Raw genomic sequence first — 10,710 nt, forward strand, 5'->3', positions numbered from 1 at the left:
TGTGTGTGTGTGTGTGTGTGTGTGTGTGTGTGTGTGTGTGTGTGTGTGTGTGTGTGTGTATACACATATATATATACATGTATATATATACACACACACTATATATATCTATATATATATATATACTGTATATATACACATGTACATATATATATATGTATATCCATCACATATACATCTACAAACACACACACACACACACACACACACACACACACACACACACACACACACACACACACACACACACACACACACACACACACGTGTCCTCATATATATCCACAGACAGAGCAGATATGAGTGACACATGGTAATAGAAAGACGCGTCATGCTGTCAGAGCGCGCGGGAGGACTCCGCGCGCAGCCACGACTCCACACGCGATGCTTCCCGCGCCACACACGGCGGAGCGCTCCAGCCACGCGCAGCAGCCCCTCGTCCTCCTGCCAACTTTCATCTTATTAACCATTAATATCTCGAGTACATCTTCTCTCGCTCACCTCGCGGCCACCATGTCTGACAGACCTCATCCTCTCCGTCGGGGTCCAGGTTCAGACCGGTTCAGAGCCTCTGTCTCCGCGGCTCTCTGGTCTTACTAATATTATTGATATTATTAACATTATTAATAACCAGTGTTGGATTGTCCTCGCGCGCCATGGAAACTTCCACGCTGACGGACCTGCTGCTAAATTCCACCGACCTCAACCGGATCCTCTGCAGCTTCGGGATCAGGAACCAGTCCGAGTGTGAAGACCTGGACTCTCCGCCAGAACCCAAAGGTGTGTGACCGGTGGGCTCCCAGTGGAGACTGGTAGGCTCCCTGTACAGACTGGTTGTCTCCCAGTACATTGACTGGTGGTCTTCCAGTATGTGACATGTTGAGCTTCAGGTCTCAGTCTATTGACAGCTTCAGGAGTAGGTCTCAGTCGATTGACAGCTTCAGGAGTAGGTCTCAGTTGATTGACAGCTTCAGGTTCAGGTCTCAGTTGATTGACAGGTTGAGGGTCAGGAGGAGGTGAGGGGAAGGATTCAGTCTCAGGTCAGATCAGGTCAAAATTGCATTTTATAAAAAATAAAAATACAAAACACTGTAATGTTTGAGATGTTATGGCTGTTTTCCTGTTGGTTGAGGCATAATTGCCTGTTGTCGTTTAATGATCTAATTTATTCAGTTAAAATCAATTCAAACAAACGAAGGAATAAGACCATAACATACGGTGTTGGCTGGATCTTATTATAGCCATCAGCCAGCAGAAAGACCACTCTCGTCTTTTAGTTTTATCTCAGTTTAAATAAAATAGTATGCAGCCCAAAAATGGATATGTCTAGTCTAGACCTTTAAATAATACACGAGGCACTGCATACCCGTCATGTCAGATTGTACTACGTGTACAAAGAGAGTGAGTGTGTGTATGTGTGTGTGTGTGTGTGTGTGTGTGTGTGTGTGTGTGTGTGTGTGTGTGTGTTTATGGGTCGGTTTGTGTATGCGTCTCCAGTAGCTCCTCGACTACATGTGTGTTTGTGTCTCTTTATATAGGTTTGTGTGTGATTCTCTTCTGTGCTCCTCTAAAACACGTGTGTGTGTGTGTGTGTGTGTGTGTGTGTGTGTGTGTGTGTGTGTGGGTGGGTGTGTGTGTGTGTGTTTGTGTGTGTTCTTGAGTTGTATGTTCACGTGGGGTAATGTCACAGAAATGTGGAACCGACGTCCTGCCGCGACGGCACCTGAGATCGCCTTGCTCAGCTGTCTCTCTCTCCCGCCTGTCTTTAACTATCTCGTCCCGCATCTGTTTACCTGCCTGCGCTTATCTCCATCCATGTCTCTCTCTCTCTCTCTCTCTCTCTCTCTCTCTCTCTCTCTCTCTCTCTCTCTCTCTCTCTCTCTCTCGCTCTCTCTGACCCGACCCGACCCGATCCAGACATCAACGAGGCGGTCCGCATCGTGCTGTACAGCCTCATCTTCCTCCTCAGCGTGCTCGGCAACACCCTCATCATCGCCGTGCTGGTGCGCAACCGGCGCATGCGGACGGTCACCAACCTGTTCCTGCTGTCGCTGGCCGTGTCCGACCTGATGGTTTCTCTGGTCTGCATCCCCTTCACGCTCATCCCCAACCTCATGAGGAACTTCGTGTTCGGCGCTGGCATGTGCAAGCTGGTTATGTACTTCATGGGTGAGCACTGGTGATCGCCGTTTGGCTGTGGAGGTCTCAGCGGTGTCCAAACTGTGGATCGCGAACCTAAAAGGGCACCAATTAGGTCCCATCAGGCATGCAAAATAAGCACCCATAATATTATGTGTGTGAGGATCCAATAATAATAATTGTTTAAAATGCCAAATGATTCTTGATTTGACTTTTAATTTAAAAAAAATAATAAAAGTCCCACTTGGCTTTTTAAGCCTTGTCTGTTAGTGAGCCGGTGTGACCTCCTCTGGATCAGGGTTAAAGTTGACTTGAAAACAGGAATGTTTTCGAGGTGGGGCCGGTTTGTATCTCTCTCAGAGACATCAACCGTGGAGGTATTCACAGGATGTGACCTCAAGCTAAAAGAAAAACAGAACAACCTCAACAACTCATATAAGCTGTGGCGAAAATAATTGACTTCGGAATCTCAAATTCCTCATCTTGCCGTTTTATCGGATTAGCGATGGTTTTCCGACACATATCTGCGCTGTTATCCTGGTCGGGTTTCTGACGTTTCCTGCCGGTCGGTATTATGCGGCCGGCTAACCACGGCGCTGTCATGCTAGCGGCCCGGCCGTCCATCTCGGGCAGGTTAACCCGTTTACCCCTCTCCTCTCGGGGCCGGGGCGATAAGGTGGAGGTATTTATCAGACAGGATCTGCTCGCCGTGGCGTGTCAACAACCAGCTGATGGAGGAGCCGGTTTGGTAGAGATAGTTCTGGAACCCTTTCAAAGGGTTGGTTTAATCTACTGTCATGCAGCTGCTCGGGTCACGCTGACTCAACAACGTTGAAGGCTTCCTTGAATAGGATACTGATTAAGAATAATGTATTTTTAGGACACTTTGGACAGCAAAGTCTTTGATTACATTGTAGAGCTTGATCTTAGGAAGCTACTCGCAGCATAACAAATACATTCATAGAGGCAATGGGGGAACATGATTCTTATAAAGTTCTTCTTATTCTTACAACTCACATCGTTGGTCATTAATACAAAGGAATCAAAGGTGAGCCATGACCATGGCTCGTGAAGAGTTAAGGATTGGCGGGAGAGACCAATTGCAATACACTCTGGGTGAAGTGGACATGTCTGCAAAGCTGCAAGCCAGGCTGGGGGACAGTTGAAGGAATCTACACAACAAAGTAGTCAGTCGATCGGCCTCAGTATCACACTGCAGTGGCGATGAAAATGCAAACTACCTGGACACCTTGAAATTAGAACGGGAGGCATCTCTAGGTCCAAGGGGAAGACAAATCCCTTTTCAATTTACTCGTAATTATTGAAACAAGCTTTATCAAATTTGTATATAATTGTATATTATAGTTACGATTAATATTTCCACCACAGATTCACGTTCCAATTAGCACAGTCACCCTGGTTGGATTTGGCTTTAGCAATGCAGTCAATTAGGAGCTGAGAAGTGTTTGTGTTTTGACAGACTTTGTCTAAACTTTAGATTAAAACAGTGCAACACCTCAGACCGGAGGGGAACACAGCCAGTACTTCACCACGGCTTAGAGGAGCCATTCACTCAACCGATCAGCGACAGCAGAGAGGGACGGGAAGCTCTAGTGGCTAGGGCGACTCCCATCTGGAAGGGTCATGGTTCGATTCCCAGCCCCTACAGTGTGCCTCCAGGCGTCCGTGAGCAAGGCGCCCTAACCAGGGCTTGGAAAATAAATCATTTCTCAATCGTTCTGCTCCGAACGGAACCGGTATATTTAACGTTTTCGTTCTTGCGTTCCGCGTACCAACATATCGTTCCTGAACCGGTTCGGAACGTAAAATAACGTTTGTTCTTAACGTTCCGGCAGTGTTATTGGGTGCAGTCTCTTTTTGTGGTCTATATAGGGTGACCAGATGTCCCGCTTTGTGCGGGATAGTCCCGCATTTCCATTAATTTGTACACGTCCCGCAAATTGAGACGTTGTCCCGCATTGTTATTGACAGTCAGACTCGATTTTTGAAATGCGTGTTTTATAATCTGGCATTTCTCAAATAGCTGTGTGTAGACAGCAGTGAGGGCTGTCATCAGGATGCGGGCGGGCTGGTTGATCATGTCAATGAAACTTGGACGCGGACGCAGGTTAAGGGCACGCCCGCCAACAAGAAACAATGCAAAGGCGATATAGTGCACTCGGTTAATTTAGCTCACGTTACCTTTGTCGAAGATAGAGCTCAGTGCAACTGTTGTTTCTAAATTGCCTCTCGCCAGGGTGGTGGTGGGAATTTGTGACAACTGAGTTTAGCGGGCGGCGAAGTGAACGCGGCAACCGGATTTATTTATTTATTTTTTCAGTAAATAGGCTATTCTTTTGTGAAATTGTATAGGCTATATAGAGAACGGAGAAAAAAACGTTATTAACCGGTTTTGGGGATTTCAGAATAACGTTTCTGTTCCGGAACAGTTGAAGACCATTTGGTTTTCGTTTACGTTTACGTTCCCGTTCCTCGTAAAATTCCGTTCGTTTTCGTTTTCGTTCCTTGAACGGGTTCGGAGCCCTGGCCCTAACCCCTTCTCCTCCTCCAAGCATCTCAAACCAGAGTCCCCAGAGCCGCTCCGACTGTTTGGTAAACAGGAAGCCGGTGGTATTTCCTTACAGGAAGTGAGCGTTGTCTGTCCCCAGGCGTGTCGGTGAGCGTGTCCACCTTCAACCTGATGGCCATCTCCCTGGAGCGCTACAGCGCCATCTGCAACCCGCTCACCTCGCGCACCTGGCAGACCAAGTCGCACGCCGTCAAAGTCATCTCGGCCACGTGGGCGGCCTCCCTCATCCTGATGCTGCCCTACCCCATCTCCAGCACCCTGAGGCCCTTCACCCGCATCAACAACTCCACCGGCCACATGTGTCGCCTGGTGTGGCCCAACGACGTCATCCAGCAGTCCTGGTGAGCAGAAGGCTTCGTTACCCGCTTAACCCACGGGGCAGTGGGACGTCGTTAGTGGCGCCTCGTTAGTGGGATCTCGTTAGTGGGGCCTCGTTAGTGGGGCCTCGTTAGTGGGTCTTCGTTAGTGACGTCATGAGTGGGAGGGATCAAACTCTTATGGGGCGGGGCACTAGTTGGTACGGCGGTCCACTGGGTATGCTGGGGTGTCGCCCTGTCAATCACGTCGCACGTCTGGGGTGACGCTCCCATTGGTGAGGTCACTCACGGGTATCGAAATGGTTGGAACAATGGCTGACGCCTGTCGATTTTGGGTAGCAGTCTGGTGCTATTGGGAAGGGAAACATGAGATGATATTGTTGGGTCAAGGTCAGACCAGCCCTTTAAAAGTATTAAAAGTCAACCTCAGGCTCTCCCACACTCCGTGTGTTTCAGTGTGATGAAGCCAGGCCCTTTACCGCTGGTCTGTGGTGCCTCAGCAGACGTCCTCAGACGCCGTCGGACATCCCTCACGTATTAACTGCTGTCGGAAAGCCTCCGCTCTGCGTTACGAAGGCCGTGAATCTCTTTTATACGGCAGAGTGCCTCACTCCAGACCCCCCCCCCCCGCCCCAGGTCGGGGCCGAGGTGGTTTATGTCCTCCATATGTTTGGTTCTCTGTACAACTTGTTATCGTTAGAACAAGAGTTAGCTGTCGGCTCGAGACCCAGGGCCAGCGTCACGGAAACAATGGAAACGCATCGGTAACGACCACTTCCTGGTCCCAGGCTCGTTCGTCTGTGGGCCGACGGCAGCCACTCACACACCTCCGTGCCCACTACTCTGTTATTAATACCGTCGGGGAAGGAGGGGAGGAAGATGTCTCTTCCTGGCAGGAAGTCCCAGAGAGGCCAGGGGTTCATTACTCTCAAAGACGCGCCGGTCTTTATATTCTGGACTCTTCGTCAGGTACGTGTCTCTGCTGCTGCTGCTCTTCCTCATCCCGGGGATCGTGATGATGACGGCGTACGGACTCATCTCGCTGGAGCTCTACCGCGGCATCAAGTTCGAGATGACCAACAGGAAGAGCAGCCGAGGTGAGTGATGAGGCGGCCTCCACGCACGCCGTTTAAACGCTCCCATTCATCATTAACCAGGCTGACAGACCGGCGCCTGATTACCCCTCTACCCTGGGGGGCCGGTACGGACCCCTGGACCCCGGGGGCCCGTACGGACCCCTGGACCATGGGGGGCCCGTACGGACCCCTCTACCCTGGGGGGCCCGTACGGACCCCTGGACCCCGGGGGCCCGTACGGACCCCTGGACCCTGGGGGGCCCGTACGGACCCCTGGACGTCTCTCCGTTAACCACCCTGTTCTCCCGCCCTCCGGCAGAGAGACAGTGCAGCACAGGAAGCATCAAACCCGGAGACAACGACGGCTGCTACCTCACGCCCTCCAAGAGGAGGAGCCTGCTGGGAGGGGCGGGCCCGGGCAGCGGGGTCGGAGGCGGAGGCGGAGCCAGCGGCGCGTCCACCAAGGCCAAGCTGGGCCGCGTCTCCGGGAGCAGCTCCACCGCCAACCTGGTGGCCAAGAAGCGCGTGATCCGCATGCTGCTGGTCATCGTGTCGCTCTTCTTCCTGTGCTGGACGCCGGTGTTCGTGGTCAACGCCTGGCAGGCCTTTGACCGCCGCTCCGCCCACCGCCTCACGGGGGCGCCCATCTCCTTCATCCACCTGCTGTCCTACGTGTCCGCCTGCGTCAACCCGCTCATCTACTGCTTCATGAACAAGCGCTTCCGCCAGGGCGTGCTGTCCACCTTCTCCTGCTGCGCCCGGGGCGCCGGTCGCCACGCCGACGGCGGCGGGAGCACCAGCAGAGGCTCCGCCTTCCGGAGGTCGGCGGGGAGCAAGAAGGGGAGGGGGAGCGGGGGCGGGGGGGCGGCGGCGAACGGCCTCAGCCCCCCCGGCGGCGGCGGCGGCGGCGGCGCCTGCGTGCGCTTCACGTATGTGCGGGCGCCGGCCGGCGGCGAGCCCGAGGCCTGAGGGGGAGGAGTCACGCGCCCGGTCCGGGCGACGCGTGACGCCAACGCCTCGAGGTGACGGGGAGGATCCGCCGGGCGCCGGGGGGGGTCGTGACCGTCTGATTGGTTGACGGCCTGCCGAGCCCTTCGTAGGACTATGGTACGGCTTATACTCTGCTTCAGCTTGTTATGTAGCGCCAACCGCAAGCAGAAGAACGCCATGAGGGGAGATTACCGCTGTCACCGCCCATCCATCAATCAAACCCCCCATCTGATTCGACCGTCACCGTATTATTCAAGTCATCGTCCAAAAGATCCGTCTAGTTTCGACCCTTTAAACAACTTTGGACATTGTTCAGGCAGCAGACCAGCTCCGTACCTTATGTTAGCACACCGGACGATCTGCAAGTGTGTTAATCCGATAATAGGAGCACATGTTTGGAGAAGGCCAGCGGCCCAGCGGCTGTATATGTCTGAGGCCGCTGTGTTTGGACAGGATCTCCTGGAGCGCGGCACGGTGTAAACCAAGTCCCACACAGCTCCGCTGTGGACACAAACAAGATGAGCAGTCGAGGCTCGCGGCGCGGCTTCAACATCTCGCTTTGTTTTTATATATTCATCTGTGGTTGAGCAATGTATTCCTAGTTCACAGCACCCGAGGAAGCCCATTCCAGTGTTTCTGTTTGTTTTCGTCCTTGAGCGCCGTGTGTGTGCGTTGATGTCGTACTGCGTGTGCTCGGGCCGTTTGGTGGGACTTTCGACACCTGCCTCCTTCTTCAAAGAACGCCGCAGAAGAGCCGTCTGTGTTCAGTGCTGTATAATCTCTGCTCTGTCCTGCGTCGGTGTGTTTCTGTCACATGTACTGCGACATCTGTCTCAAGTCTCTGAGCCTATGATAATCCCGTATAAACCAACTGCTGTAGACAACCTCCCAACACAAGTCATACTGAGGGATGACCTTTGACTGTTAAAAATACCCACATAGATCACGGTAATTAAGGCAGTTAAATCTGTTGTGACATTTACGAGGTCGATGACAGAAGCTCATCTAACGGTCCAGACCGTCGTAGAGCAGACAGGCGGTCCTGACTCATCGTTTGAACCCCGACCAGATGAGCCACCTCTGGCTGCCCAAATAAAGCCTTCTCAGACGAGCAGGCGGCCTGAGAAGACGCCGTTGGCCGCGGCACCGTGGGGGCTTTTATCGGCTTTACTCTAAAGTGGATTCAAACAGTCGTTAACGGCCGAGCCCGGAGCCGACCGGAGGTAGCACCCAAAGCTAGGCCAGCTGAGCAGGAACCCCAGAGACCGGTCAGTTGTACGGATTGTAATGGTCGGTTTCACGCGCAGGAACGTCTCTGAAGGTCCCCGACCGACCGGAGAGGATGCCAGCCGCCATGTTGACGTTGTAGAAGGTTTGTGTGTTCATCTAATCTCCGGCAAGGTGTGGCCTGATGACATTAATGCCAAATGAACCCAAATAATCACCAGACACACAAGGTCAAATTTATATCTTTTTTTTATTTATTTTCGTTTTTTTGCCAATATTGCCAATATTTGTTTTCTTCTTTCAATGACATACGGCTTTGAGCATGATCGGAAACTGCAATATGTACAAAAAACAAAAACTATTGTATGTTATCATATAAAAAAACTGTCCCCTTGCTTTTTTTTTCATTTTGACGTTATTGCTAAATGTTACAAACGGCACAGGATTCTACCATCAGCAACCCTTTGAGAGCAGTCTACTACCACAATGACTCTGTTGACCGTTACTAGCACACATAGGAGAGAGAGGGGGAGGGGGGGAGAGAGAGAGAGAGGGAAAGAGAGAGTGGGAGAGAGAGAGAGAGTAAGAGTGGGAGAGAGAGAGAGAGAGAGAGTAAGAGTGGAGAGAGAGAGAGAGAGGAGAGTGGGAGGGAGAGAGAGAGAGTGGGAGAGAGAGAGTGGGAGGGAGAGAGAGAGAGTGGGAGGGAGAGAGAGAGAGAGAGAGAGAGAGAGAGAGAGAGTGGGAGGGAGAGAGAGAGAGAGTGGAGAGAGAGAGAGAGAGAGGAGAGAGAGAGAGAGAGAGAGAGAGAGGAGAGAGAGAGAGAGAGAGAAGAGAGAGAGAGAGAGAGAGAGGGAGGGAGAGAGAGAGAGAGAGTGGGAGGGAGAGAGAGAGAGAGAGAGAGAGAGAGAGAGAGAGAGAGAGAGAGTGGAGGGGAGAGAGAGAGAGAGTGGGAGGGAGAGAGAGAGAGAGTGGGAGAGAGAGAGAGAGAGAGAGAGAGAGGAGAGAGAGAGAGAGAGAGAGAGAGAGAGAGAGAGAGAGAGAGAGAGAGAGAGAGAGAGAGAGTGGGAGGGAGAGAGAGAGAGAGTGGGAGGGAGAGAGAGAAGCCAGCCAGATTCATTGAAGCGAAATCTGGCTGAGGCAAAGCGAAGCGGTAAACCAGCTGAGCGAACATTCCCCAAAAGGAACATACAAATAGAGAGGAGAGGGTGAGAGAGAGGAGAGGGTGAGGGAGAAGGAGAGGGGGAGAGGAGAGAGAGAGGAGAGATGATGGGAGGTGAAAGAAGGGTGTAGCTGGAGAGATTTGAAAAGAGGGCAGAAGCAGAAGAACGACGCACTCTGCGCCCTCACTGCCAATCAGTCTTTAAGGAGGACGGTTGGGGTTCCTCTTTAATGGCCACACACACACACACACACACACACACACACACACACACACACACACACACACACACACACACACACACACACACACACACACGCCCCTCTTTTTAAAAAGCTGCCTCGCCTGCGCCCTGTTTTTTATAGCAGTGCATGAAAACTGTTATAAAAACACATTTGGTATATTAGAGGACACACACACATTATTCAGAGCATCACAGCTGCTTTTTGAATCAGAACAAACATGATGAATTGATTAGACAGGTAAATAAAAAATAATAAAAACAGGAACAGATCTGCTGTTAAGTGACGATGTTTTCTCCAAAGCGCTGCGGATGCGTACAGAATGAGATTTCAGACCCTAACTTTATTCCTCCGTCGCTCCTTTTGAAAGAGCTATGTAGCCATGGTAATGGAGGAGGGGGAGGTGGTAAAAAAGGCGTAACATGGGGGGGACCCCCATGACGGTGACACGGGAAGAGGGGGGGCCGGTGATGCTGTCTCACGGCCACCTCCCCCCATCGGCCACAACTCAACACTCAAGTCTCAGAAGATTGAAAAAAAGAAAGAAAGAGAAAATCAACCGTTGTAAACTGGGAGTCCGCTCAGATTGTCAAAGGGATGTTTGAGACAAGACCACATAGTGGGGGTGGGGGGGGGGGTCACCCCCATATAAAACAGCAGAGCCCAGGGGAAGACGTAGAGAGTAACACAGACCCCGCTTAGGTGGAAGGATTCTACAGTAAGTTTTGGTGATGGCTATCCCTAAAGAGTAAAGGTTTCAGGCTGGCTGGAAAGTGGATATTCACAATAAAAGTTGTAAAGAAGAAGAAGCGCTAATTCGGACAGATGCTACCGTCGATGCTAACACCATATTATATATACAGAAAGTATCGGCTGATAGCACCTAGTTTTGGACTTTTCTCGGACAGAAAGTGGGCGGTTCTTTTAAATACGACCCAGCATGTGATATAAAGCACTTGGTTGACTTTTT

At 51.5% G+C, this 10,710-nt stretch overlaps 1 protein-coding gene and 1 long non-coding RNA gene across 2 annotated transcripts; both read left to right on the forward strand.

The window, feature by feature from the left end:
* The first annotated feature begins 321 nt into the window (after positions 1–321).
* On the forward strand, positions 322–8,852 carry cckar (cholecystokinin A receptor). Its single transcript, XM_060077030.1, has 5 exons — positions 322–780; positions 1,918–2,169; positions 4,809–5,070; positions 6,016–6,143; positions 6,442–8,852. Exons 1-5 carry the CDS (start codon positions 657–659, stop codon positions 7,089–7,091), a joined length of 1,416 nt encoding a protein of 471 aa, XP_059933013.1. The 5' UTR covers positions 322–656; the 3' UTR covers positions 7,092–8,852.
* A 349-nt stretch (positions 8,853–9,201) lies between these two features.
* On the forward strand, positions 9,202–10,622 carry LOC132475746 (uncharacterized). Its single transcript, XR_009529971.1, has 2 exons — positions 9,202–9,307; positions 9,408–10,622. It is a non-coding gene; the product is annotated as an uncharacterized LOC132475746 (long non-coding RNA).
* The last annotated feature ends 88 nt before the right edge of the window (positions 10,623–10,710 follow it).

Source organism: Gadus macrocephalus, chromosome 17, assembly GCF_031168955.1.
Source record: "Gadus macrocephalus chromosome 17, ASM3116895v1".
In the NCBI taxonomy this organism is placed as follows: Eukaryota; Metazoa; Chordata; class Actinopteri; order Gadiformes; family Gadidae; genus Gadus; species Gadus macrocephalus.

Coding starts and splice junctions, on each gene's coding strand:
- cckar (XM_060077030.1), top strand. CDS start 657: ATGGAAACTTCCACGCTGACGGACCTGCTGCTAAATTCCACCGACCTC. Junction 781..1,917: donor CTCTCCGCCAGAACCCAAAG/GTGTGTGACCGG, acceptor GACCCGATCCAG/ACATCAACGAGGCGGTCCGC. Junction 6,144..6,441: donor CAACAGGAAGAGCAGCCGAG/GTGAGTGATGAG, acceptor GCCCTCCGGCAG/AGAGACAGTGCAGCACAGGA.